The sequence below is a fragment of the Ochotona curzoniae genome, unplaced genomic scaffold (assembly GCF_017591425.1).
Source record: "Ochotona curzoniae isolate NIBS_2020 unplaced genomic scaffold, NIBS_Ocur_1.0 contig_1031, whole genome shotgun sequence".
In the NCBI taxonomy this organism is placed as follows: domain Eukaryota; kingdom Metazoa; phylum Chordata; class Mammalia; order Lagomorpha; family Ochotonidae; genus Ochotona; species Ochotona curzoniae.
Window position 1 is genome coordinate 569,183 of NW_024464927.1, and position 22,601 is coordinate 591,783.

The following is a 22,601-nucleotide window of genomic DNA, read 5'->3' on the forward strand; positions in this document are numbered from 1 at the left end:
CAGCGCGATAGTGTAGTGGCTAAAGTCCTTGACTTGCACGTGCAGGGATCCCATATAGTCGCCAGTTCTAATCCCGGTGGCCCTGCTTCCCATCCAGCTCCCTGTGGTAACCTAGGACAGCAGTTGAGGACAGCTCAAAGCCTTGGGAACCTGCACCCGTGTGGGAGATCCGGAAGAGCTCCTGGCTCCTGGCTTTGGATTGGCTCAGCTCCAGCCATTGCGCTCACTTGGGGAGTGAAACATCGGATGGAAGATCTTCCTCTGTGCCTCTCCTCTCTGTATAGCCACTTTTCCAATAAAAATAAATAAATCTTTTAAAAAAAAAAAAGATTAATGGGCATATCATCAAAATGGTCAGCCTCTTGCTATACCACACTGCCTGGCTTAGTGTGCAGCACCTGACCCCTTAATACTCCAGCCCAACTCTTCAAAAAAAAGGGGGGCAGGGGTCATCGCGGTGGCCTAGGGGCTAAAGTCCTCGCCTTGAACACACCAGAATCCCATAAGCCCATATGGGCACCAGTTCTAATCCCGGCAGTTCCACTTCCTATCCAGCTCCCTGCTTGTGGCCTGGGAAAGCAGTTGAGGACGACCCAAAACCTTGGGACCCCTGCACCCACATGGGAGACCTGAAGGAAGTTTCTGGTTCCTGGCTTCGGATCGGCGCAGCACCGGTTGTTGCACTCACTTGGGGAGTGAATCATCAGACGGAAGATCTTCCTCTCTGTCTCTCCTCCTCTCTATATATCTGACTTTCCAATAAAAATAAAATAAATCTTTAAAAAACATATTTCCCCTATGTAACAGCAATGCATCATAACGCTTAACCAAATGCTAGCTCCATAGCAGCACCCAATATTCCCATCCATATTCAAGTTTTTCTAATTAAAAAAATCAATAGGGCCCGGCGCGGTGGCACAAGTGGTTAAGGTCCTCGCCTTGCATGCCCGGGATCCCATATGGGCACAGGTTCTAATCCCGGCAGCCCCGCTTCCCTTCCAGCTCCCTGCCTGTGGCCAGGAAAAGCAGTCGAGGACGGCCCAAAGCTTTGGGACCCTGCACCCGTGTGGGAGACCTAGAAGAGGCTCCTGGCTTCAGATCGGCATAGCATCGGCCGTTGCGCTCACTTGGGGAATGAATCATCGGATGGAAGATCTTTCTCTCTGTCTCTCCTCTCTGTATATCCACATTTCCAATAAAAAATAATAATAATAATAATAAATCTTTAAAAAAAATCAATAAGCCTTCCTGGCCTGGTGTTGTCATCTCATAGCTGTCCAAAGCCCAGAGGATGCTGCCCCCTCTGGCTGTATCTCATTACTGCAGCTGGATCCCAAGTTGTACTGGGTTGTGATTGGGAACCAAATCAAGCGAAGTAAAAAGCCAGCTCTTCAGTTACATGAGCCACATACAAGTGTGCTGTGGCCCATGTGGCTTGGGCTACCTATGCCACTGGGCTATGCCAATGGACCAGAGATCTATTGTCTCAGAGGGTTCCACTAGACAGTGTTGAAGGCTTCATTGTAAATGTTCTTGGGCAAGAAGGCCCAGGCTCAGTGATGTGCACTTCATATCACATAACTCAGAAAAGGACCTACCACATCCACGTAGTGCTGGGAACCCCCTGGCCTAGAAACTACCAAAATGGAACATCTATACACACGAGATGGAAATCCCCAGGACACACCCAGCTGATAGGCCAACTCACATCACGGAGGCTGAGAGGAGGACCTTGCACTCTACCAAGTCCCCAAACCACTCTGGGGTGCTGTTAGCCCATACTGTAGAAGATGTGCGCCCTGGGACAGGCGTGAGGTGCACACCCCATAGCAGAGTGTGGTTTGAGTCCCACCTGCTCCTCTTCTGACTCAGCTGCTTTGGCAAAACAGCAGAAGATAGCCCAACTATTTGGGCTCCTGCCACCCATGTGGGAGATGCACAGAGGGCTCCAGTGAGAGGGTGCAGGAGAGAAATTTCTCATCTGCCTTGGGGAAAGTGACTGCTTAATCATTACATGGCACTAGAAGGAGAAGGAACCACACACAGACTAATTCTAACCCATGCAGGTGTCTTTCATTGTTTGCACTTCTGCTTATGAAAACCCTGCTTACTGCACTCTGGAGTTTGAGCATATCCCCTAAGTGCTCCTGTGCACTGGCCCCAATGCAGTGAGAGGAGGTGTTGGGGTCCTGAGACAAGCACAATCAGAAATAGATTAACCCATTGTTGGCTAAATGCACTAAAGAGGGAACGGGTTAGGTATTATGAGAAGTTTGTACCAAAAGCAGGTTTGGGGCCTGAAACGATAGCTCAGTTGGCTAAGTCCTTTCACTGTAAGCACCAGGATCCCATATGGATATTGGCTCATGTCCCAGCTGCTCCACTTCCCATCCAACTCCCTGCTTGTGGTTGGAAAAACAATAAACAATGGCCCAAAGCCTTGGGTCCTTGAACCTGCATGGCAGACCTGGAAGAATCTGGCTCCTGGCTTCAGATCGACTGAACTCCAGCCATTGCAGCCAACTGGGGAATGAACCAGTGGATGGAAGCTTTTTGTCTCTCCTACTCTCTATAACTCTTACCTGCCTTTCCAATACAAAATAAATCTACAGAAGTCAGTTTCGTTATCTCTTGGGGGACCCTTCACTATGCGGCGCCCTGCAGGAAATCCTGTCAACAAGAAATCTTCTAGCAATGCTGCCAGCAGGCTCTTGGGACAGTCTGCAGAAGCATGAGATCAACGAGTCCATGCTCTTTGTAAATTACCCAGTCAGTAGCGTTCAGCTGAGGTAACAAGGCACACTGAGGCACCGAACATTGTCCACAGCTTCTCTTACAGAAAGAGGAGATCAACAACCCCACAGGGCAATGCTCGCTGCTAGCAGATGAAGCTCATTACAGCTAGCCTCCTCTGCCTGCCCAGTCAGACCCCTTTAAACAATATATATTTATTTTAAAAAAAGATTTATTTCTTTTTATTGCAAAGTCAGAATATAGGAGGAGGAGAGGCAGGGAGAAATATCTTCTGTCTGATGATTCACTCCCCCAAGTGACTGCAAGGGCCAGTGCTGTGCCGATCCAAAGCCAGAGCCAGGAACTTCCTCCAGGTCTCCCACACGGGTGCAGGGTCCTAAGGCTTTGGGGTATCCTCGGCTCTTTTCCCAGGCCACAATCAGGGAGCTGGATGGTAAATGGAGCTACTGGGATTAGAACTGGTGCCCATATGGGATTCTGGTGTGTTCAAGATGAGGACTTTATCTGCTAGGCCACTGCACCAGGCCCTATTTATTTTCATTGGAAAGTCAGATCTACAGAGAAAAGGAGAGACAGAGTAAGATATTCCATCTGCTGGTTCACTCCCCATTTAGCTGCAATGGCCACAAGTTTCTTCTGGGTCTCCCACACCACATGGGTGCAGGGTCCCAAGACCTTAGGTCATCCTCAACTGCTTTCCCAGGCCACAGGCAGGGAGCTAGATGGGAAGCGGGGCCACCAGGACATGAACCAGCACCCACAGGGGATCCTAGTGCATGCAAGACGAGTACCTCAGACACAAGGCTACCATGCTGGGCCCCAGACTACTTTGATAATACGTATTTCAGAGGGCCCCATTTACTACCCTGAAATGATGCTCACCAGGCAATAGATTCAAAACACTGTGAAAGAAAACAAATACACAGAAAGCATTTTACTTTGTGAATGAGACACAACTCGCTCCCAAAACAATGCAACCAGACATTGGCACCTTAATGTGAATTCTCTGTGGCTGTGACTTTACAAATACTGACTAACCCGGCCTGGCTTTGATGACTCAAAGGCCAAAAGAGTTAAAACAAATCACATGTACTCCATCCAGGGGAAAATAATGCATTGGTGGTAGTCATACTGCTCACCAGTATTTCCCTTCTCTTTCCCAACCACTTCCAACTCCACAGAAATTAGACAAGGTCAAGAGACTTGCTTTTGTCAATAAACTGTGGGTTAGTTAAGTGTTGATGCAAAACTCTGCCCAGAGTAACCCAGGCTTCTTGTTAGCTCAGTAAGGTACATGAGACCACGCAGTTTGGAAGAGGGAAACTGGAGGACCTTTCTAAGTCAGACCTATGCATCCACCTATGTGGGAGGCCTGAATGGGCTAGTTAGCGTCAACCACTGCCTACCACCACCCACTAATGCAAACGAAAGCTAGAACTGGAGGGCCTGTCTCGCAGGGCTAGACAACAGTACCCACCAGTGAGTGCTGGAACAAGGGATGGGTCACATTAGGTTGGGCCATGACTCTATCGGGCAGGTGAGAGAACCAGACCTGGGACAGGTTCTATGAGGGATGGGTGGGCTCACCCCTGTGGGACTGTAATACCTAATGGTTTGCTCAAGAGCTAGGGGTGGTGGCAGGCCAAGCTACACATGAACATGGAACTCTCTGACACTCATGGGTACTGAGACTGGGATCAGGACAGGCAAATCCAGGCTTCACCACCTGTAGGCACACACAAAAGCCAAGAGGTAGTGGGCGGGGGAGGATGGACTATGCCAGATAGGGGCCTAGCACCCAATGGCATGAATGAAATCTGGGTCTGGGAATGGATCTGATTGGGAGAACTTGGGAACTCCCCTACTAGGCTGTAACTCCTGCTAGTGAGCACGTGAGTCAGGGTTGGGTGTTGGTCAGGCTAGGCAAGGCAGCTTCATTTGTCAGCAGGTGTAGGTGTTAGCTCAGGGGGGCAGACCAGACAGGGCCAGGGCAAACAATAGTATGCTGGCTTATTTGGAGCCAGAATGGGATGCAAGCTATGTTGGGTTAGGCTATCACACCTACCAGTTTGTATGAAAGCCAGGGATGGTGGCAGGCTAGGCTGAAGCACCCACAAGCAAGAGTTGGCACTGTGGTGGGCCAGTCCAGGCCAGCATACAGTGGCAAGGGCCAAGACGGAGGTTAGACCATGCCAGGCTGGGAATAGGTCAGGTGGGGGAGTTAAGGGGACACTGCTGCTGGGCTGTGGTTCTCACTGGTGAGCATGAGAGCTGGAAATGGGGGCAGACTGAGTTGAACATGAGTGCAACATCCCTCAACCTGTCTGTGGGCTGGATCTGGTTAGTACCCATTAGCACTTAGGAGAGCCCAAGGGGGTGTGGGACAGACTGAGCTAGGTCACAGTACTTGCTGATCCACATGAGAGCCAGATCTGGGGGTTGGCCAGACAGGGTTGGGCTGTAGCACCCACCAGTGAGAACTAGAATGGGTGTGGGCTGGTCTTGCAAGACAATAGTGTCCAATGGTGTTGCTCAGGACTGGAGGTGGGCCAAGTCAGGCTGAGCAAAACAGCCACTGGTTTACAGAAGATCTGCAACTGGAAGTTTGTCTATTAGGAAAACTTGGGGAACTTCCCTGTTAAGATGCGGCCCCAGCAGGTGCGCACTACAACCAAGGCTGGGTGCAGTCAAGGCCAGGCTGGGCTACACATTGGCATCCATGTGGGTCAAGTCTAGGAGTGGGGCTGGGAGTCTGTAACACCCACTGGCAGGTGCAAGAGTCAAGATATGGTATAGGCTAGGCTAGTCTGGGATGCAGCACCAACAAGTTCACATTAGGGCTGGGACTAGGTGCTGGCCAGGCTGGACGAGGCTCTGAATGATCCGGGACTGGGGACAGGCCGGACGGTGCCAGTCTATAGCACCTGCTAGCAAATGCAAGGTGGGACAGGTCATGCCTGCCTGGGCTACAGCACCCACTGGCACATCAAGACCCCAGGGAGGGAGTGAGCTTGTTGGGGGGTGGTTGGGGAGGCCCCTGCTGGACAACTACTCCTACTGGGGAATGTGAGAACTGGGACTGGGGTGGTTGAGGCCACTGCCTCCACTGGCACATGTAAGAGACAGGATAAGTGCCACTGACCAGGCTTTGCACAGCACCCACTGGCAAGTTCTGGGATAGGGTATAAGTCATGTCAGACTGACCACAGTAATCCCTAGAAAGTGCAAGATCCAGGACTAGGACTGGACCTGGAAGGGAAGCTGTAGGGACTCCTCTATCTGGCTGTAGCTCTCACTGGTGGGCATGAGAATTTGGGCTAGGGGCTGACTAGGTTGGACAAGGTGACAGCACCCGTCAGCATATGTGTGGACTGGATCATGAGGTAGGGTGGGCTGAGCTAAGCTGCAACAACACCCATAGGTGTATTAGGATACAGCATGGATTGGACTAGTCTGCTACACATACTGGCACACGCAAGAGTTGGGGCCAGCCAGCTGCCTGCTTGCAACCAAGAGCCCAGGCTCTGATGTGCTGAGCTTGAACAAACCATCATTGTGCACTTGGATCGACTTCCTGGTGATTTCTAGGGATCTCAAACTCTGGGCACAACACATGGAGGACCCGGAAGAAGCTCCTGGCTTTGTTTTTGTTTTTTTGTTTGTTTGTTTCTTTGTTTTGGTTATTGTTGTTGTTTGTTTGTTTGGCTCCTGGCTTTGGATCAGCTCAGTTCCTGTGGTTGCGGCTACTTGGGGAATGAATCATCTGACTGAAGATCTTCCTCTTTGTCTCCTCCTCTGTACATCTGCCTTTCCAATAAAAATAGATCTTAAAAAAAATCTTAAAAAAATAAAAGCAGTGATGATCTGATGAGGCTTTGCTTGGCCAAACTTAAGTCAGCCTTCTGGACCTCCTCGTTGGCCCACCAGCACACTTTCTCCACAAAATCAGTTGGATGGGAGAGCCCTGCTAAGGCACATCTGCCAAGCACTCACTGCCAACAGTCCACACTCAGCGTGCACTCAGGTTTCCCATTCTGCCTACTCTGTTCCTGGCTCCCATGCTTCCTAGGGGTCTGATCACCCTTCAGGAATCCTGTTAGGTCAGCTAGGTCAAGGTCCAGTTCCCACACACTGACCCACCCTGCTCCTGGACTGCCCACCCCAATGCCTGTTTGCTATTCTGATCTGAGCTCACTCTGCTGTCTACCACAGCAGCCCCTACCGGTCAGCGTGGCCCTGCAAGTGGGGAGACACCTGATTTCTGCCTGTCTGCAGCAAGTTCTAAAGCTTTCTAAACATTCTGGGGTTCCTGATAGGACTTTGTAAAGTGTTAAATACTAATGAAACGCTTCTGTTTTAACCGACTTTCATCCTTTCCCAAAGGAGGCCGAAAAAACGGTAATGGATTATGGGCATGTGCCCAAGTCCTGAGCTGAATGCTAAAGAAAGTCGTTACTTTGCAATGCTCCTAGGTAATGAGCCCAGAGTCGTCCTTATCCTACCTATCAGCAGGACCCAGCTCAGCTGACTTAAAAACAACAACAACAATCTGCTCTCAGGGGCACCTCTGTCACAATTTTCTGGAGTCGCCCTCATAGCTTTGCAGACTCCTGAGGAAAGGTAACAACAAAGTAGAAAATAAAAATCATAAAATGGAAATAGCACAAAGTGAGAAGGCAAGGGTGCCCTGTTACCTTTCTCCTTAGGTGCATAAGGAGGAAGTTCTAGAAGAACTTTCAACAAGTGCTCCAGTTACAGAGAATGTTAACGGAGGCGCTGATTTGAGGGGAGGATCTTGGGAACACAAAAATTATGCGAGGACGCAGGGCCGCCTGCTCGCACCACGCCCGTCGGGTCGCGCCCGCCCGCCCCGCGCCCACGTCCCCGCCCGCGGGGCCATGTGACGCGGCCAACATGGCCGACGGGGACGACGGCTCCCCGGCGGGGCGGGAGTCCGGCCCGCGGTCCGAGCCAGGCGAGGACTTCGAGATCGTGGAGCGCGGTCAGCTGCCGAGCCCGAGCGAGCTGCGGAGCGCGGCCAAGCCGCGGACGGCGGCGGCCGAGGGCTGGTCGGCGCCCATCCTGAGCCTGGCGCGCAAGGCCACCGGGAACCTGTCGGCGAGCTGCGGGCACGCGCTGCGCGCGGCCGCGGGACTGAGCGGCGCGGACGGCGGCGCGGATGGGGCGGCGCGCGCAGGTAGGGGGCGTGGGACAGCGCGGGCGCCGGGAGTCCTGTGGCGGGACCCGGGAGTGCGGGAGTCCTGAGGGGGAGACCCCGGGAGTGCCGGAGTCCTGAGGGGCGAGTCCTGAGGCGGGACCCGGGAGTGCGGGAGTCCTGAGGGGGAGACCCCGGGAGTGCCGGAGTCCTGAGGGGCGAGTCCTGAGGCGGGACCCGGGAGTGCGGGAGTCCTGAGGGGGGACCCGGGAGTGCGGGAGTCCTGAGGGGGTGCCCGGGAGTGCGGGAGTCCTGAGGGGGGACCCGGGAGTGCGGGAGTCCTGAGGGGGGACCCGGGAGTGCGGGAGTCCTGAGGCGGGACCCGGGAGTGCGGGAGTCCTGAGCGGGAGACCCGGGAGTGCGGGAGTCCTGAGGGGGAGACCCCGGGAGTGCGGGAGTCCTGAGGGGGGACCCGGGAGTGCGGGAGTCCTGAGACGGGACCCGGGAGTGCGGGAGTCCTGAGGGAGAGACCCGAGGAGTGCGGGAGTCCTGAGGGGGGACGCGGGAGTGCGGGAGTCCTGAGGGAGAGACCCGAGGAGTGCGGGAGTCCTGAGGGGGGACGCGGGAGTGCGGGAGTCCTGAGGGGCGAGTCCTGAGACGGGACCCTGGGAGTGCGGGAGTCCTGAGGGGCGAGTCCTGAGACGGGACCCCGGGAGTGCGGGAGTCCTGAGGGGGGACCCGGGGAGTGCGGGAGTCTTGAGGGGCAGGTCCTGAGGCGAGACCCGGGAGTGCGGGAGTCCTGAGGGGGTGTGCCCACTGACGCAGGGACTTCTCCAGGGCTGGCCTTTATCAGTGAGAATTGTGATACTGCAATTTCCACCAGCCTGTGGTGTTTGCATGAAGAGTTAGTTTGAAAACGGAAACTGCATGCATAGCTTATCTGTGAAGCTGGGACCTGCCAGCTGGAGCCTCAGCCAGCTGCAGATCGGAAATACAGTACTTGGAATTTTGTGTTGGGTCTTGGTAATTAGCCTAGCCTGGACAGACTTCTTCTTATTATTTTTTGCAACGATTTATTTTACTTACTTTTTATTTGAAAAGTATAGTTGCAGAGGAGAGACAGAAAGATATTCCATCTACTGGTTCACTCCCCAAGTGGATATGAGTAAGCTGATCCAAAGGCAGGAACCAGGAACTCCTTAATGGGTGCAGGGTCCCTAGCACTTGGCCCATCCTCCACTGCTTTCCCATGCCACAAGCTGGATCAGAAGTGGAGCAGTGGACACCCAAATGGATGGGATATGGGATGCCGGCTCTGCAGGTGGCGGCTTACGCTATTACACCGTCATAATTAACCCCTTTTATGAAGGGGGATAATTCAATCAAGTCAGCCTGCCGCTGAGGTCAAACTGGCAGTTCTAACACCTCCCTGCCTTTCCCCTTGGTAACTGTGTATAGAAAATATGTACCACATGGCTTTTTAAAATGAACCGATTTAAGGAAAGTGTTAAGTAGTAACTGCCACTTGAACTGGGAAAAACTTTGAGCATAGGGAGTGGGGTACTGCTCAGTCAGGACCCTGGCATCCCATATCAGCCCCACTTCCTATCCAGCTTCCTGTTAATGCTCTTGGGAAGGCTGGTGATGGACTCCTGGGCTCCCAGCTTCAGAAGCCATGAAGGCCCTGGCAGCCATCTAAGGAGTGAACCAGTGCAAGCAAGTTCTCTCTCTGCCTTTCAAATCAATAGAGCTTTTCCTGAAAGGCAGCAGGATTCCAAACCCCCGGGGGGGGGGGGAGCAGGGGCAGAGGTGGAGAGGAAGCTGGTGAGCGGGTCTGCTGACAGTGGCCACCACTTCTGCAGGGCTGGGGTGGGAGAGGTGCCAGCTCCTCCTCCTCCTGTCCCCTTGACCTGTGGAGGACAGGGGTGTCAAGATAGTATGTGAGCTGCATTACTTCAGTGTACGCGTTTTTGGTGATGGGAATTAAAGGGAAATATGGTGGATTGCTGTGATTCGCTTGGCAGATTAGTTTTAAAATGTCCCACATTGGATCTACTGCCATAGTGCTAGTCTGTAGTTTTTTTGTTTGTTTGTTTTAAGGTTATTAGGCTAATTGATTTAAAGAAAACATGCCGAAGCGCATTCAGCATACACTAAGTCCTCCTGGGCCTCCTCACTTACACTCTGTCTTCATGTCACCATGATATACACCTGAAGCATGACCTCTTGCTTTTCGTAACAGTCCCACCCAAAGGATGAGTAGAACATACATGCTCACAAGGAGGAATACGCCAAGCATTGGGTCTTAGTTGCATGTAGGTGCTCAGTAAAGAAGGTGTACTTTTTGAAATTGTTTAGGGCTGGCATTATTGTGTAGCATGTTAAGCATCTATCTGTGGTGCCAGCATCCCATATATTTGCTGCTCCATTTCCAATCCAGCTCCCTGCTAATGACCTGGGAAAGCAGCAGATGATGGCCCAAGTCCCTGGACTTCTGCACCCATGCGGAAAACCTGGAAGAAGTTCCTGGCTCCTGATTGGCCCAGTTCCAACTATTACAACCATTTGGGGAATGAACCAGTAGATGGAAGGTGTCTCTCTTTCTCTCTGTCTCTCCTCCTCTCTCTATCTCTGCCTTTCAAATAAAAATGAATCTTAAAAAAGAAATTGTACATATAAGTTTTTGTCATTAGGTGAGCGGATTATGCCTATTTCTGGTCTTTGCCAAAAATCAAAACAGCCCTGCAGTCCAGCACTGTGGTGCAGTGGACCACATGGGTGTAGATTCAGGTCCCAAGGCCTACACTTTTCATCTAGCTCCCTGGAAACGCAGTGGCAGATGGCGCAGACGCTCAGGTCCCTGTACCTACGTGGTTGACCCAGACAGTGTTCCAGGTTCCTGACTTTGGCCTAGCCTCGCTAACTGAGGAGTGATCACCAGATGGAAGATATCTCTCTTTCTCTCTGCATCAAGGGACCATGGCTACTATTTCCAGGATAGAGTACAACTTTTTCTCCTTATATTGCCAAACTCTGATTTAGCCAATGAGATGCTATGCAAATAATTACTAAAAATGAGGAAAGTAGAAAACCATTTTTCTATCAATTTAGTACAGGATAACACCCCTCTGTATAACATCATTCAAGCCACCAAAGGCCCATGGCAAACCACACATAGAAGAAGCCAGTCATTCTGTAACTCAGAACCCCTCTCCTCGTCCTAGTCACCCCAGAATGTCTCAAGCTCAGGCATATGCTTTCTGCTTCAGTCTTGGCAGTTCCTGTTGCAGTCCCGACCCCTCAGAGGGTCCAGGCAGACACTCCCGAGCAGCCTGATGAGCGACTCAGTTCATGTGGAACTTCACCAAATGGTTGTTAAGCAGGTTTGGAGATGTCAAGAGCTTAGCCAGAGTCACCAAGCCCATAAAGTTGAGAGAAAGGCTGAAAGTTTGTTCCTGCTGTAATTCTCTGAGACTAAATTGTGAGAGACAGAAGTGGGTACCTAAGCATGGGATGGTCTTGCTGGCAGTCACGGGGACAGTGGCTACTGGGACCACTGCCGCCCAGTAGTGACCGCCTACAGCTCACTGCTGCAGTTCTCTTCACAAGATCCCCTAGAAGCATCTCCAGTTCCTGAAGTTGATAAAAGATCCCCTGTCACAGCTTTGAAGCTGTTCAGAATACGTTTCCTATAAATTTGTAAATACCTTTTTAGAATAAAACTCTTCAATGATTCTTTAAACTGCATCAAGTGTTATACATTATAGTATTGATTTCATAAGCACCACTTTCATTCTTAAATATCAGGGGATAGTGTCATGGCCTAGTGGGTAAAATTGCTGCCTTTGTTGTTGGCATCCCATAAGGGCACCAGTTCATGTCCTAGTTGCCCCACTTCAAACCCAGCTTCCCACTGATATAGCTGGGAAAGCAACAGAAAGTGGCCAAGGCCTTGAGCCCTGGCACCGTTGTGGGAGACCTGAAAACAACTCCTGGCTCCTGGCTTTGGTTTGGACCAGCCCGTGTTGTTGAGGATGGAATATGTCTCTCTCTGTAACTCTTTCAAAATAAATCAATAAATAAATCTTTGCAAATCAATCTTTTTAGAAAATACCTATTAACTTTTGACAATTTTACATTTCCCTTTTATTCCCTGAATATGAATTTCCATTCCACTTTTGCCACAGAATCTCAAAAGGTTATTTTATTTATTGGAGAGACAAGGAGTGGGACAGAAAGATGTGCCTTCCATCCACTGGTTCACTCTCCAAAGGACCACACGACCAGGGAGGGACCAGGCCAAAGCCAGGAACCCATAACACCATCCTGGTTCCCACAGGTGTCAGGGACTTGGGCCACTTTCCCTGCCGTCCCAAGCCCAGGAAGCCAGAGGGAAAACAGAGCAGCCAGGCTTCCAACCCTACAACCACTGCCCCAATATGAGATGCTGGCATTGCACACAGTAGCTTCATCTGCCACCAGCCCCTGTTCACAAAATCTTATAGTTATAAAAACAAAGTGTTGTCTTATTAGCTCAGCAAAAGTGTATAAAAGTTAATGTTTTCTAAAAGAAACTTCTGTGAAAAATCTCTAAATATGTAAAATAAATAAATAAATAAATAATGTATTTGGAAGAAAAAGAGAGATCTTCAATCTACTGGTTCACTTCCCAAACGGTTCTAATTAGGCCAATCCAAAGCTGAGAGCCAGGAGCTTCTTCTGGGTCACATATGGATGCAGGAGTGCCAGTAGTTGGCCCATCTTCTGTTTTCCCAGGTAAGTTAACAGGGAGCTGGATTAGAAATGAAGCAGCCAGGCTTTGACCTATGCTCATATAGGATGCTGGCACTGCAGGTAACGGCGTTACGCACTATGCCACAGTGCCAGCCCCAGCATTTTTCTTCTTGAATGAGTTATCTTTGAAGCTATTAGTGATATTACATCAATGAAAGGAACATTAATACAATGGTTATCATTATTATGATCCATAAAATCTCTTAAATGTTGGGGTTTTTATTGTTTTAAGGATTGATTGATTGATTTGAAAGGCAGAGTTACCAATAGAGATAGAGATTTTCCATCTGCTGGTCTACTCTAGATGAATGCAATGACCTGAGTTATATTAAATTTTCCATTTAATATTGTCAGGTCAGAACTGACCTCAGGTATCTAAAACTGCAACAAGGGAAGTTGTGGGAAGGGAAGGGGAGCTACGGTAAAGATATATGTGATTATTTTCAATCCTAATAAGCATCTTTTTAAAGATTTATTTATTTTTATTGGAAAGGCAGATTGACAGAGAGAAAGACCTTCCATTAGCTGGCTCACTCCGCAAGTGACTGCAACTGCCAGAGCTAAGCCAATCCAAAGCCAGGAACCAGGAGCTTCTTCTGGGTTTCCCACGAGAGTACAGGGTCCCAAGGCTTTGAGCTTTCCTACTGCTTTCCTAGGCCACAGGTATAAAGATGGAAGGGAAGTGGGTTAACCAGCACGCATATGGGATCCGTATGCATGAAAGTGAAGGACTGGCCAACCAAACCATTGTGTAACTGGCAACAGGTTTCTGTGGCACTTTACTGCTCCACAGGGGAAAGTCACTTCCTAATGTGCATGGTCTCTGGACGCTGTGACCCAGGGGCAAAAGCAACAGAGAAGGAGGGATGCATGCTGGCTAGAGACCAACCCGCAGCTGCTCCTCTCCTCTGCCCCACCGAGATCTCATTCAATACATATGTGCTACACTTCTATCTTGCCAACAGGTTCTTTCCTTCCCTCCCAAACCTCATCCTCCTTGTTTTCATTTAGTGCCACAGACATGTACCACACTTTACCTAACTCTAGGAGATAATGAAATACAGGAAAGCTGGGATGTGGATGTTTAACCCAGCAGGGTTGGAGTCCTGACTCCACTTGCTCTTCTCGTTTCCTCCTGAAAGACGGCAGGTGCTGGCTGCAAGGACTCGGGGCCCTGTCACTCTCACGGCAGACGCGGACTAGAGGTCCCCCACTCCTGGCTTTGGCCTGTCTCAGCCCTGGCGAGTGAACTAGCCCGATCTCAAAAAGACTTTAATTTTTTTTAAACAAAAAAAATTTTTTTTTTAAATTTCTGTAGTAATTAAACGGCTGCCAACAAAAACCATTCGAATGAGCCTTAACACTCACTGGCTCTAGAGGCTGACCTCTGAGGTTTGAATTTGTAAATTCCATTATCCTATTTCCTGGCAAGCGATTATCACAGATTCCGCATCCTGACTGCAGACAGACTTTTAGTATGCAAACAAAGCGACCAGGAAGTGTAGACGGGGTCGTCTGACTCTAACAGCTTTACAAGAATGCACTTTGAAAGTGGACGAAAAAGTCGGTCGTAGGAATTAGCCTCTGAAACAGAGTGAGGAAGCTTTTCTGAAGGGCCAGGGGCTGGCATAGTCAGAGGGGAAAAAAAAAAAAAAAAAAAAAAAAAAACAGGCTCGGAACGCCTCGGGAGGGTGAGAATGTAAAATGGCGCCTGTGAGCCCATGGGCGTGGCCTTGGGCTGTTCCCGTCCAATAGGAAGGCTCGGGGTGGGACGCGTTTCTAGGGCCGGGGGCAGGACTTCCTGGAACCCCCGCCCCTCCATTGGCTGGAACTGGAATACTGGCTGTGTGAAGGACCAGTCGCTGTGACGCTTGGTAGAGCCGTCGCTTAGCAACGCGGGTAGCTGGCTGGGGAGGCCTGGAATCCAAGGCTGGTGCATCTCTGACCCAGATCCAGAGCGTCGCAGGTGTGTCCTGGCCTTCGTGGATCGGGCGCCGGCTGACTGAACGCCGTGAACGCCGGTTACTCTCCCGCCCGCACTTCCGCGCCGTGAGCAAGCTGCCTGGCCTGTCTTCCCTGCTTCACCCTGTTCGCCGCTGCTCTGGGTTGCTGACGAAGCTGTCCTTGCTTCTGCTGCGCAGCTTCCAAGGGCCAGATGATGGAGGAGCGAGCCAACCTGATGCACATGATGAAACTTAGCGTGAAGGTCTTGCTGCAGTCCGCGCTGAGCTTGGGCCGGAGCCTGGACGCCGACCATGCCCCGCTGCAGCAGTTCTTCGTGGTGATGGAGCACTGCCTCAAACACGGGCTGAAAGGTGCGCCGGGAAGGGTGGGGGGCGGCGAAGCGGCGCCCCGCGGAAGTCAGACATTGCTCCGGCCTCCAGACGTGGGCCTAGGGCCCCGCTGTCAGTAGAAACGCTTAGACCTCATCCTAGTAGCCCCGGTTTGAAAGAAAGGTCAAAAGGACACGGGTGACAATGTTTAGTCTTTTTTTTTTTGGCCTGGTAATCAGTAGTTACAAGCCTCACTGATGAGATTCCTTATCTAAGCCTTAAAGATGCACTCTTGGAACACAGCTCTTGAATTGAGGTGTGCAAGTTGCAAACCCTCAGTGGCACGTGGGCTGCTGGTCGGGCACGGATAACACAGTCCTAGTACAAGACAGGTGATGAACACAGAAACGCCGAATCCCAAAGCACTGCCCATTGGAGCCATTCAAAGGGGCGGAGCAAGGGCAGACAGGTGCAGAGGTCCCCAGGAGGCCCCTGCAGGTAACAGCAGGAGCGGGGTGCAAGGGACGTGGAGGTGAGCTCCTGGAGGCCTGTAAGGTCACACTCAGCGTATTTGAAGGACTTTCGCTGAGGGAGAAATGTGACCCAGCTTTGATTTTTAGAAGACTGTCCAGCTGTGTTAAGAACAGATTGTGAGTGTGGAAGAGACCAACAAGTTAGTGCAGCAGAGCATGTGAGATGATGACTTGAAGAAGTCAGTGTCGCCTTTGGCATCAGAATGGGCATGGGTAGGAAGGTGCCTGGGGAGGAGCCTGTTCATTCCTTCCGCGGTAGCTGCTTGGAGATGGAGCATTATGGGCGGGAGGAGAGAGAGCTGGCTACCTGCTGGACCCTGCCTGGTCCGCCATCGTGGGACTCAAGTTTTCACTGGCTTCTGGGAGAGAGACCTTTTGCAGTCTGTTCTCATGAATAACACTTTTGTTTTCCCTTTTAGTTAAGAAGAGTTTTATTGGCCAAAATAAATCTTTCTTTGGTCCTTTGGAGCTGGTGGAGAAGCTCTGTCCAGAAGCATCAGAGATAGCTACTAGTGTCAGAAATCTGCCAGAATTAAAGTGAGTGGGAAGCAGTTACATTGATTTCTCAACTTCTTACTAACACATCTCTTTCTCATTTGGAGCAGCCTGTAGCCTGAACCGCCCTCAGGTTTGAGTGTCCGCTCTCTGGCTTCCTCTTCGCTGGCCTTGAGCCACCTTTGCCCTTGGGAGCCCAAGCTGTCTCCTGTGTGAAACAGGGGCAGGCTCCCTGCTTGGCATGCAGGTCAGACACACTGAGCAGGCGTTAGCCACAGAGAGGGAGTCCTTGGCACACTTCTGCTTCATGCACAGCCTCCTGAGGCTCTGAAAAATTGGGTTTGGGAGAGATCTTAGGTTCCAGGACAAGGGGCACTTTATGAAAAGAATGGGCCCTGAAAATCATTTTCCCCATGTGGATTTGCTTGTAGAACTTCAGATAAGAAACTGGGCAGGATACCAATAAGGTGCCATCATAGAATCTGACACTCAGAAGGGCCAGAGCTGATTCACGCAATCCTGTGCAGAGTCCTCTAGCCAGGAGCTGACTCTTATTCAGCACGTTCGTTGGAGCTTGCTTCATCTGTTTTCAGATGAGAACCACAGGCACAACCCTGGGGACCAGCTGGAGGACAAGGCTTGTCTTCCCTCATTAGTGCTCCACCACCCGGGTGTCTGTTGGAATGCCCATAGTCCCTTAGCAAGTGAGAGATGGTGCTGAGAGGAGAACCCAGATCTATTGAGCTCTGAAGCCCTCTACATCTCCCAAACTCCACTGCTGCTGAGCCCTGTGCATTCTTGAGATTGAATTCAAGCCTGCTGTTCCTGCATTTCCAGCCCTGTACCTCATCTGTGTAAGGCCCTCTATGTGTGCCTAACTCATGTATTAGCTGGACTCTTTTCATGAGGCTTCTACACCTTTTTGCTGACTTCTTCAGCTGTTCTCTGTGTGGTAGTCTCTCCTATCCACCCTGACCAGCCCACTCCCCAAGAGCCCAGCATCCAGGTGGCGCAACCTGGGTTTCCAGATTTGAATAGATGCAGCCTCATTAGTGTGTGTGTACATGAACGGTCTTAAAGTTTTTGCTGTGCTAACTCCGGGCTCCCTGTGACCTCTGCACCACTTCTGTTTTCCCATTCATCCCAAAGGTACTAAAGAAGTGACAGGCTTAAGTATCAGAAATCCTCACCCTGTCACCAAAAGGGAAATGCAAGGTTGTTCCCCCCCTTGATGCCTGTCAGAAGTAGCTCTGGGGAGCCATGTGGGAAAGAACCACTTTGCTTCATCAAGAGCTGCCATGTTTACACAGTTTCATTCAATCCTAACTCAAGTTCTGAAGTGCCTGGGCACTGTGAAGTTGAGACTGGGTTTTTTTGTGGATGAGGAGGGGGGAGGATGGTCTAGTCCGAGGTATTGTGAAATGTGCGAAATGAATTCTGCATTCTGAGAGTACTCTCTATGGAGTTTTAATTATCTCACCTAATGGAGAAAAAAAAAACTTTGATAGCACAGCCTGTCACTCTGAATTTTTCCAATTTCATACCTTGATTTAATTATTGGATAAATAATTAAATACCTTGATTTAACTACATGATAAATGCCCACTTCAAAAATATTGGCATTGACAAGACTTTTTTTTTTTTTTTTTTTTTTTTTACGAGAAGTAAGTAACCTTTCTAATTGCCTAGTTGTAATCAGACTGATCAAGAAGATCACATTTTCATTTTGTCCCACACTGCGCATTAGATTGCAGCTGTTTTCCTCAGGGCAGCTTGGGCCCATTCAACAAAATCACAGGCATGTCCACTCCTTGAACCAGCAAGGTCACTTCTAGGTAATTTGTCACACAGTTGTTTTTGTTTTTGTTTTGGAAAGTCAAATATACAGAGAGGAGGAGAGACAGGGAGGAAGATCTTCTATCCGATGATTCACTCCCCAAGTAGCCGCAGTGGCTGGAACTGAGAGCCAATCAGAAGCCAGGAACCCAGAGCCTCTTCCAGGTCTCCCACACAGGTGCAGGGTCCCAAGGTTTTGGGCAGTCCTTGACTGCTTTCCCAGATCACAAGCAGGAAGCTGGATGGAAAGCAGGACCACTGGGACAAGAACTGGTACCTATATGGGATCCTGGCACAGTCAAGGCAAGAATTTTAGCTGTGAGGCTATTGCACCAGGCCCCCTGGAAAAATTTTTATAGTGACAGATACTATATGAAAGGAGCAAGTTGTAGAAGTCCATTGTACAATGTTATTTTTGTTGTAAAGAGAAGAACAAAAATAAGACTTCGTGTTAATATTTGCTTTCATATGTATAAAAATGTTTTGGAAATGACCCTAAACTAAGAATGCTATTAATAATTGGGGAGCAAAGAGAGGAGAGTATGGGGAGTTCTGAGTGTGTGCCTTCTTACACTTTGTGGTTCTTAAACTGAGTGAAGGCATTTCCTCTTTGTACAGGATGTAATTAACTCTTTATTCTATTTTATAACCTTTTTCCACTTAATTTAAGATTTCAAGTCTCTTCACTTGTCAAATATTGATCCAAAATATTGGGTTTGGTTTTAGTTTCTCTTCACAATATCGTTTTTTATAGATGGAAGCAGCCCTTGGTGGTAGAGCATTTGTTTACACTCGCTGCTGGCTTTGTGATTGTCTTCAGCTTCTCACAGTCACCAGCAGTGCCCTCGAGGGTACAGGTGTGTCCCTGTATCCAGACTTGGCTGCTGGCTTAGACTGTAGCAGTGCATGTGGAATTGTCATCACCCAAGCTTTGTCAGGCTGCCCTCTGCCACCTCAACAGCCCAGGCCAGGCTCATGTCTCACACCCTGCTAACGTTACAATCCTCTTTCTCCTCCTTCTTGCTTCCCTCTCTTTTTAATTCTGCCTTAACATCACTTACTTTGAGGGGAAAGTGTATCCCATCGTCTTTGTTATTGTTGATATTAGATGGAGCCTTGGAGCCTGCCTTCTGCAGTTAACCTGGGTGTCTTCTGACCCTGAGGGGTGTAAATTTGGGGTGGACAACGGCTTATAGCATTAACTGCCTTCTTGGCTGTTAGAAATGCAATCCCTCAGCTTAGAGCAGAACCTTTTCTTTCTTCAACAGCTTTAGCTTTAAAATTGGGAGACTTGTTCCCCTTCCTTTTCGTAATCCATGCAAGCCTCTGGCTCCTGCAGCAGAGCAAATGTACTTCACACTTCTGACCTGTACCCTCGAGGTAGTGAATGTTACTGTGTGTATGTTTACCACAATTTAACGTTACACCAAAAAAAAAAAAAATCACACATTTGAATTAATGCATTGAAATCTTAAGAGATATCAGTACTTTAACAGATACTACATTTTGTTCGTCTTTTGAACAAATGTTTACCTACTGTAAAAATCTAACCTGACACATATTTTTCATGACCTTTTTTTCAAAAGCCCTTATGTGCATATGTTTCAAATCATTTTTGCACCAAAAATAATGCCCTAATTCTGTTTCCCACAAGCTGTTGAAGCACCAGAGGAGTGCCCACCGACAGGGCAGCGCAACCCCTCTGTGCCCCCGGAGCTGCTGTTTCATCCTGCCTTCTGTGCTCACAGTGTGGGGGGACATGTGTACCTCACCGATCAACGGGTTTTTCTGTGTCTGTTGTTTCTGTTATGCCACTGCAGCCTAATTCTCTGTTTGAATTCTAGGACGGCTGTGGGGAGAGGCAGAGCTTGGCTTTATCTTGCACTCATGCAAAAGAAACTGGCAGATTATCTGAAAGTTCTCATAGACAATAAACACCTCCTGAGGTACTTCATATCCTATTTCTCTTTATTTTTTGTTTTGTGAACAATTAGAATATAGTTCTCTACATCATTTTGAATTCAAAGTGTATAACACTCACAGTTATTATTTGGGTATTTTTATTTACTAGAAAGGCAGGGAGTGAGACCTTCCACCTGCTGGTTCATTCCTGACATGCTAGCCACAGCCAGGGCCGGGCCAGGTTAAAGCCTGCAGCCTGGAACTCTGTCGGCCTCTTCCATGTGGATGCCAGGTACCCCGGTCCCTGAGCCATCACTGCTGTCCCCAGCGTGTACCTCCACAGGACTGAGAGCCAGGCTGCAGAGCGTGGGAGGTAGACAGCCCCGTAGCATCTTAACAACCACACCAAATGCATGTGCTCAAATTACTATTACGTATTCATTGGCTTAGTTTTAATTTTTTTACAATTTATTTATTTTTATTGGAAAGTCAGATATACAGAGAGGAGGAGAGACAGAGAGGAAGATCTTCTGTTCACTGCTCCACTCCCCAAGTGGCCGCAATGGCTGATGCTGAGCTGATCCAAAGCCAGGAGCCAGGAGCCTCTTCTGTGTCTCCCAAGTGGATGCAGGGTCCCAAGGCTTTGGGTCGTCCTCAACTGCTTTCCCAGGCCACAAGCAGGGAGCTGGATGGGAAGTGGGCCACTGGGACTAGAATCGATGTCCATATGGGATCCCGGCGCATGTAAGGTGAGGACTTTAGCTGCTAGTCTTACCACGCTGGGCACTCAATGGCTTAGTTTTAAAATAGCAATATTTTATTTTTTGATAACTGAAATCTAAAAATCATTTGGAAGGTTCATGAAACTTTTTATTTTGAAAAGTTTTTAAAATTGTCAGTGTCTAGAATTAGATCAGTGACAGTATACTTTTCATTAGGTTTTCATGATTGGATGGTAATGAGAAAAATTACTTTAGAACTAGGAGAAATGAGCGATTTCTTTTTAAAGTTAGGATTTATCTTATTTACTTGAAAGGCAAAGTTTCAGGGAGAAAGGGAGAGACAGAGATGTGCTGGCTCACACTGCAGATAGCCCCCACATGGTCACGTCAGGGCCAGGCTGAGTCTTGGTCTCCCGACTAGGAGGTGTGGGCCCAAGCTCTTGGGTTCACATTAGCATTAGCTGGAAGCCGATGGGAAATGGAGCATCTGGCACTCAAACCTGTGCCAGTACGGGGTGCAGACAGTGCTGTGGACAGTGTGGCCCCAGTGAATAATCTAAAAATATAAACACCCTCTTTTTATAATACAACCTTTGTATGTTATCTGTTTTCGGATTCCATATACAGTTTAAAAAATGTTATATGTCTTTTAGAAAATATAAACTAGCTGTAGCTGAAATTTCATGACTGGTTTGGTTTTTGATATTTCAAACTCCAAAACCAACTGATCATTATAGAAGGAATTTTCCTAGACAGTGATCTCCCTGGAGTCAGTTCTCGTGTCTATTTCAGATAACATTACAGCTCAGCCCAAAAGGCTAGCCTGCTAGGGTTTTCAGGTCATGGCTGGTCACAGAACGTATCTTTAGGTGAAAAATAGTGATTTCCAATATTTCATATGCTTTGTACTCTGAGTACAGCCACGCTGAGTAACTTTGCCAGGCAGACTTTGTTCTCACGAACTGATTATAACCACCCTCCACAACACGCCCCCCCCCCCGGGCCTGGGGGCTACTGGATTTGATAAACTAGCTAATCACTGGAGACCAGAAGCAGGGGGGGGCGGGATCGAGGAGCAAGGCTGCCGGTGGCTGTGAGGACTGGGAGGTGAGGATATAAAAGCAGACGTCACCCAGTGGGATACAGGGAGGAGGGAGGAGTCTGTCCTAGGGCCTGAAAACCAAGGGAATACTGTTTGCTGTTTATGTAGGTGTAGATGTAGTTCATAGCAACGTGGAGGGGGAGACTGGACAAGCAGGTGATGATCAGCTCAGTGGCCAAGAGATAGTGCCGAAGTCCGGATCCCAGCCTAGACAGGAAGAGCAGAGGGCTGCTGAGAGCCACAGGGAGAGAGTGGGCTGCTGGGAGTGGCAGAGGAGATGAAAGGAAGAGGGATTCCCTGGCTCTCTGTGTGAGAACTGGTGCATGGGGGCAGCTTGTGTAAGGCGGTGGTGAAGGGGACTCTGAGCAGCTCCTGGCTTTCCTCTGCTTTAGTGAGTTCTATGAGCCTGAGGCACTGATGATGGAGGAAGAAGGCACGGTGATTGTCGGCCTGCTGGTCGGACTCAATGTTCTTGATGCCAATCTCTGCTTGAAAGGCGAAGACCTGGACTCTCAGGTAAAGCTGTATTCTGATGCTGGTTGCAGTTTTATGTTAATTACAGGCAGGTACCAAGAGAGGAAGAGACAAGGGCAGACAGCGCTTGACCAGAGGGCTGGGCAAGGGTGTTGTGTAGGGGCTGGGAAGGACCCGGCCAGGGTGAAGAAAGCATGTGGACAGGCCACTCACAGGGGCAAGAGTTGCCTGGTCCAAACGGAACGCAAGGTGAGTGAGCTGAAGGTTGAGACAGGGCACTGTTGGCAGGCAGCCCTTGAGCCTGGGAAATGCTGATGGAGGTTTTTAAGGTTTTGTTGGCAGTGATACTATGGCTGAGCCGCTGCCACGTGGACTGAGGAGCCCAAGTCTCCCTAATCTCTGGGCCCTAGTCAACTATTCTTCACTAACTTCTCTTTTCTTTTTCTTTAGTTAACTTCTCTTTTCATAAATAGCTTTGTTATTTTTCCATGTTGGAAATTTTCAAACACAAAGCAGTATTTTTAAAAAATTTATTGGACCTGGCATGAGCGTAGCAGTTAA

The 22,601-nt window shown here is 49.4% G+C and overlaps 2 protein-coding genes across 2 annotated transcripts in view; one reads left to right on the forward strand and one right to left on the reverse strand.

The window, feature by feature from the left end:
- The window catches only part of LOC121164484 (MRN complex-interacting protein-like), an 813,414-nt gene that overhangs the window by 529,881 nt on the left and 260,932 nt on the right, over positions 1-22,601 (reverse strand). The window lies entirely within an intron of this gene.
- LOC121164343 (RUN and FYVE domain-containing protein 1) overlaps positions 7,667-22,601 on the forward strand; it is a 42,791-nt gene continuing 27,856 nt past the window's right edge. The window contains exons 1-5 of the mRNA XM_040992476.1: positions 7,667-7,951; positions 14,845-15,018; positions 15,929-16,046; positions 19,685-19,786; positions 21,959-22,082. Coding sequence (XP_040848410.1) covers positions 7,669-7,951; positions 14,845-15,018; positions 15,929-16,046; positions 19,685-19,786; positions 21,959-22,082 — 801 coding nt within the window. The 5' untranslated portion in view covers positions 7,667-7,668. The remainder of the gene's footprint in view (positions 7,952-14,844; positions 15,019-15,928; positions 16,047-19,684; positions 19,787-21,958; positions 22,083-22,601) is intronic.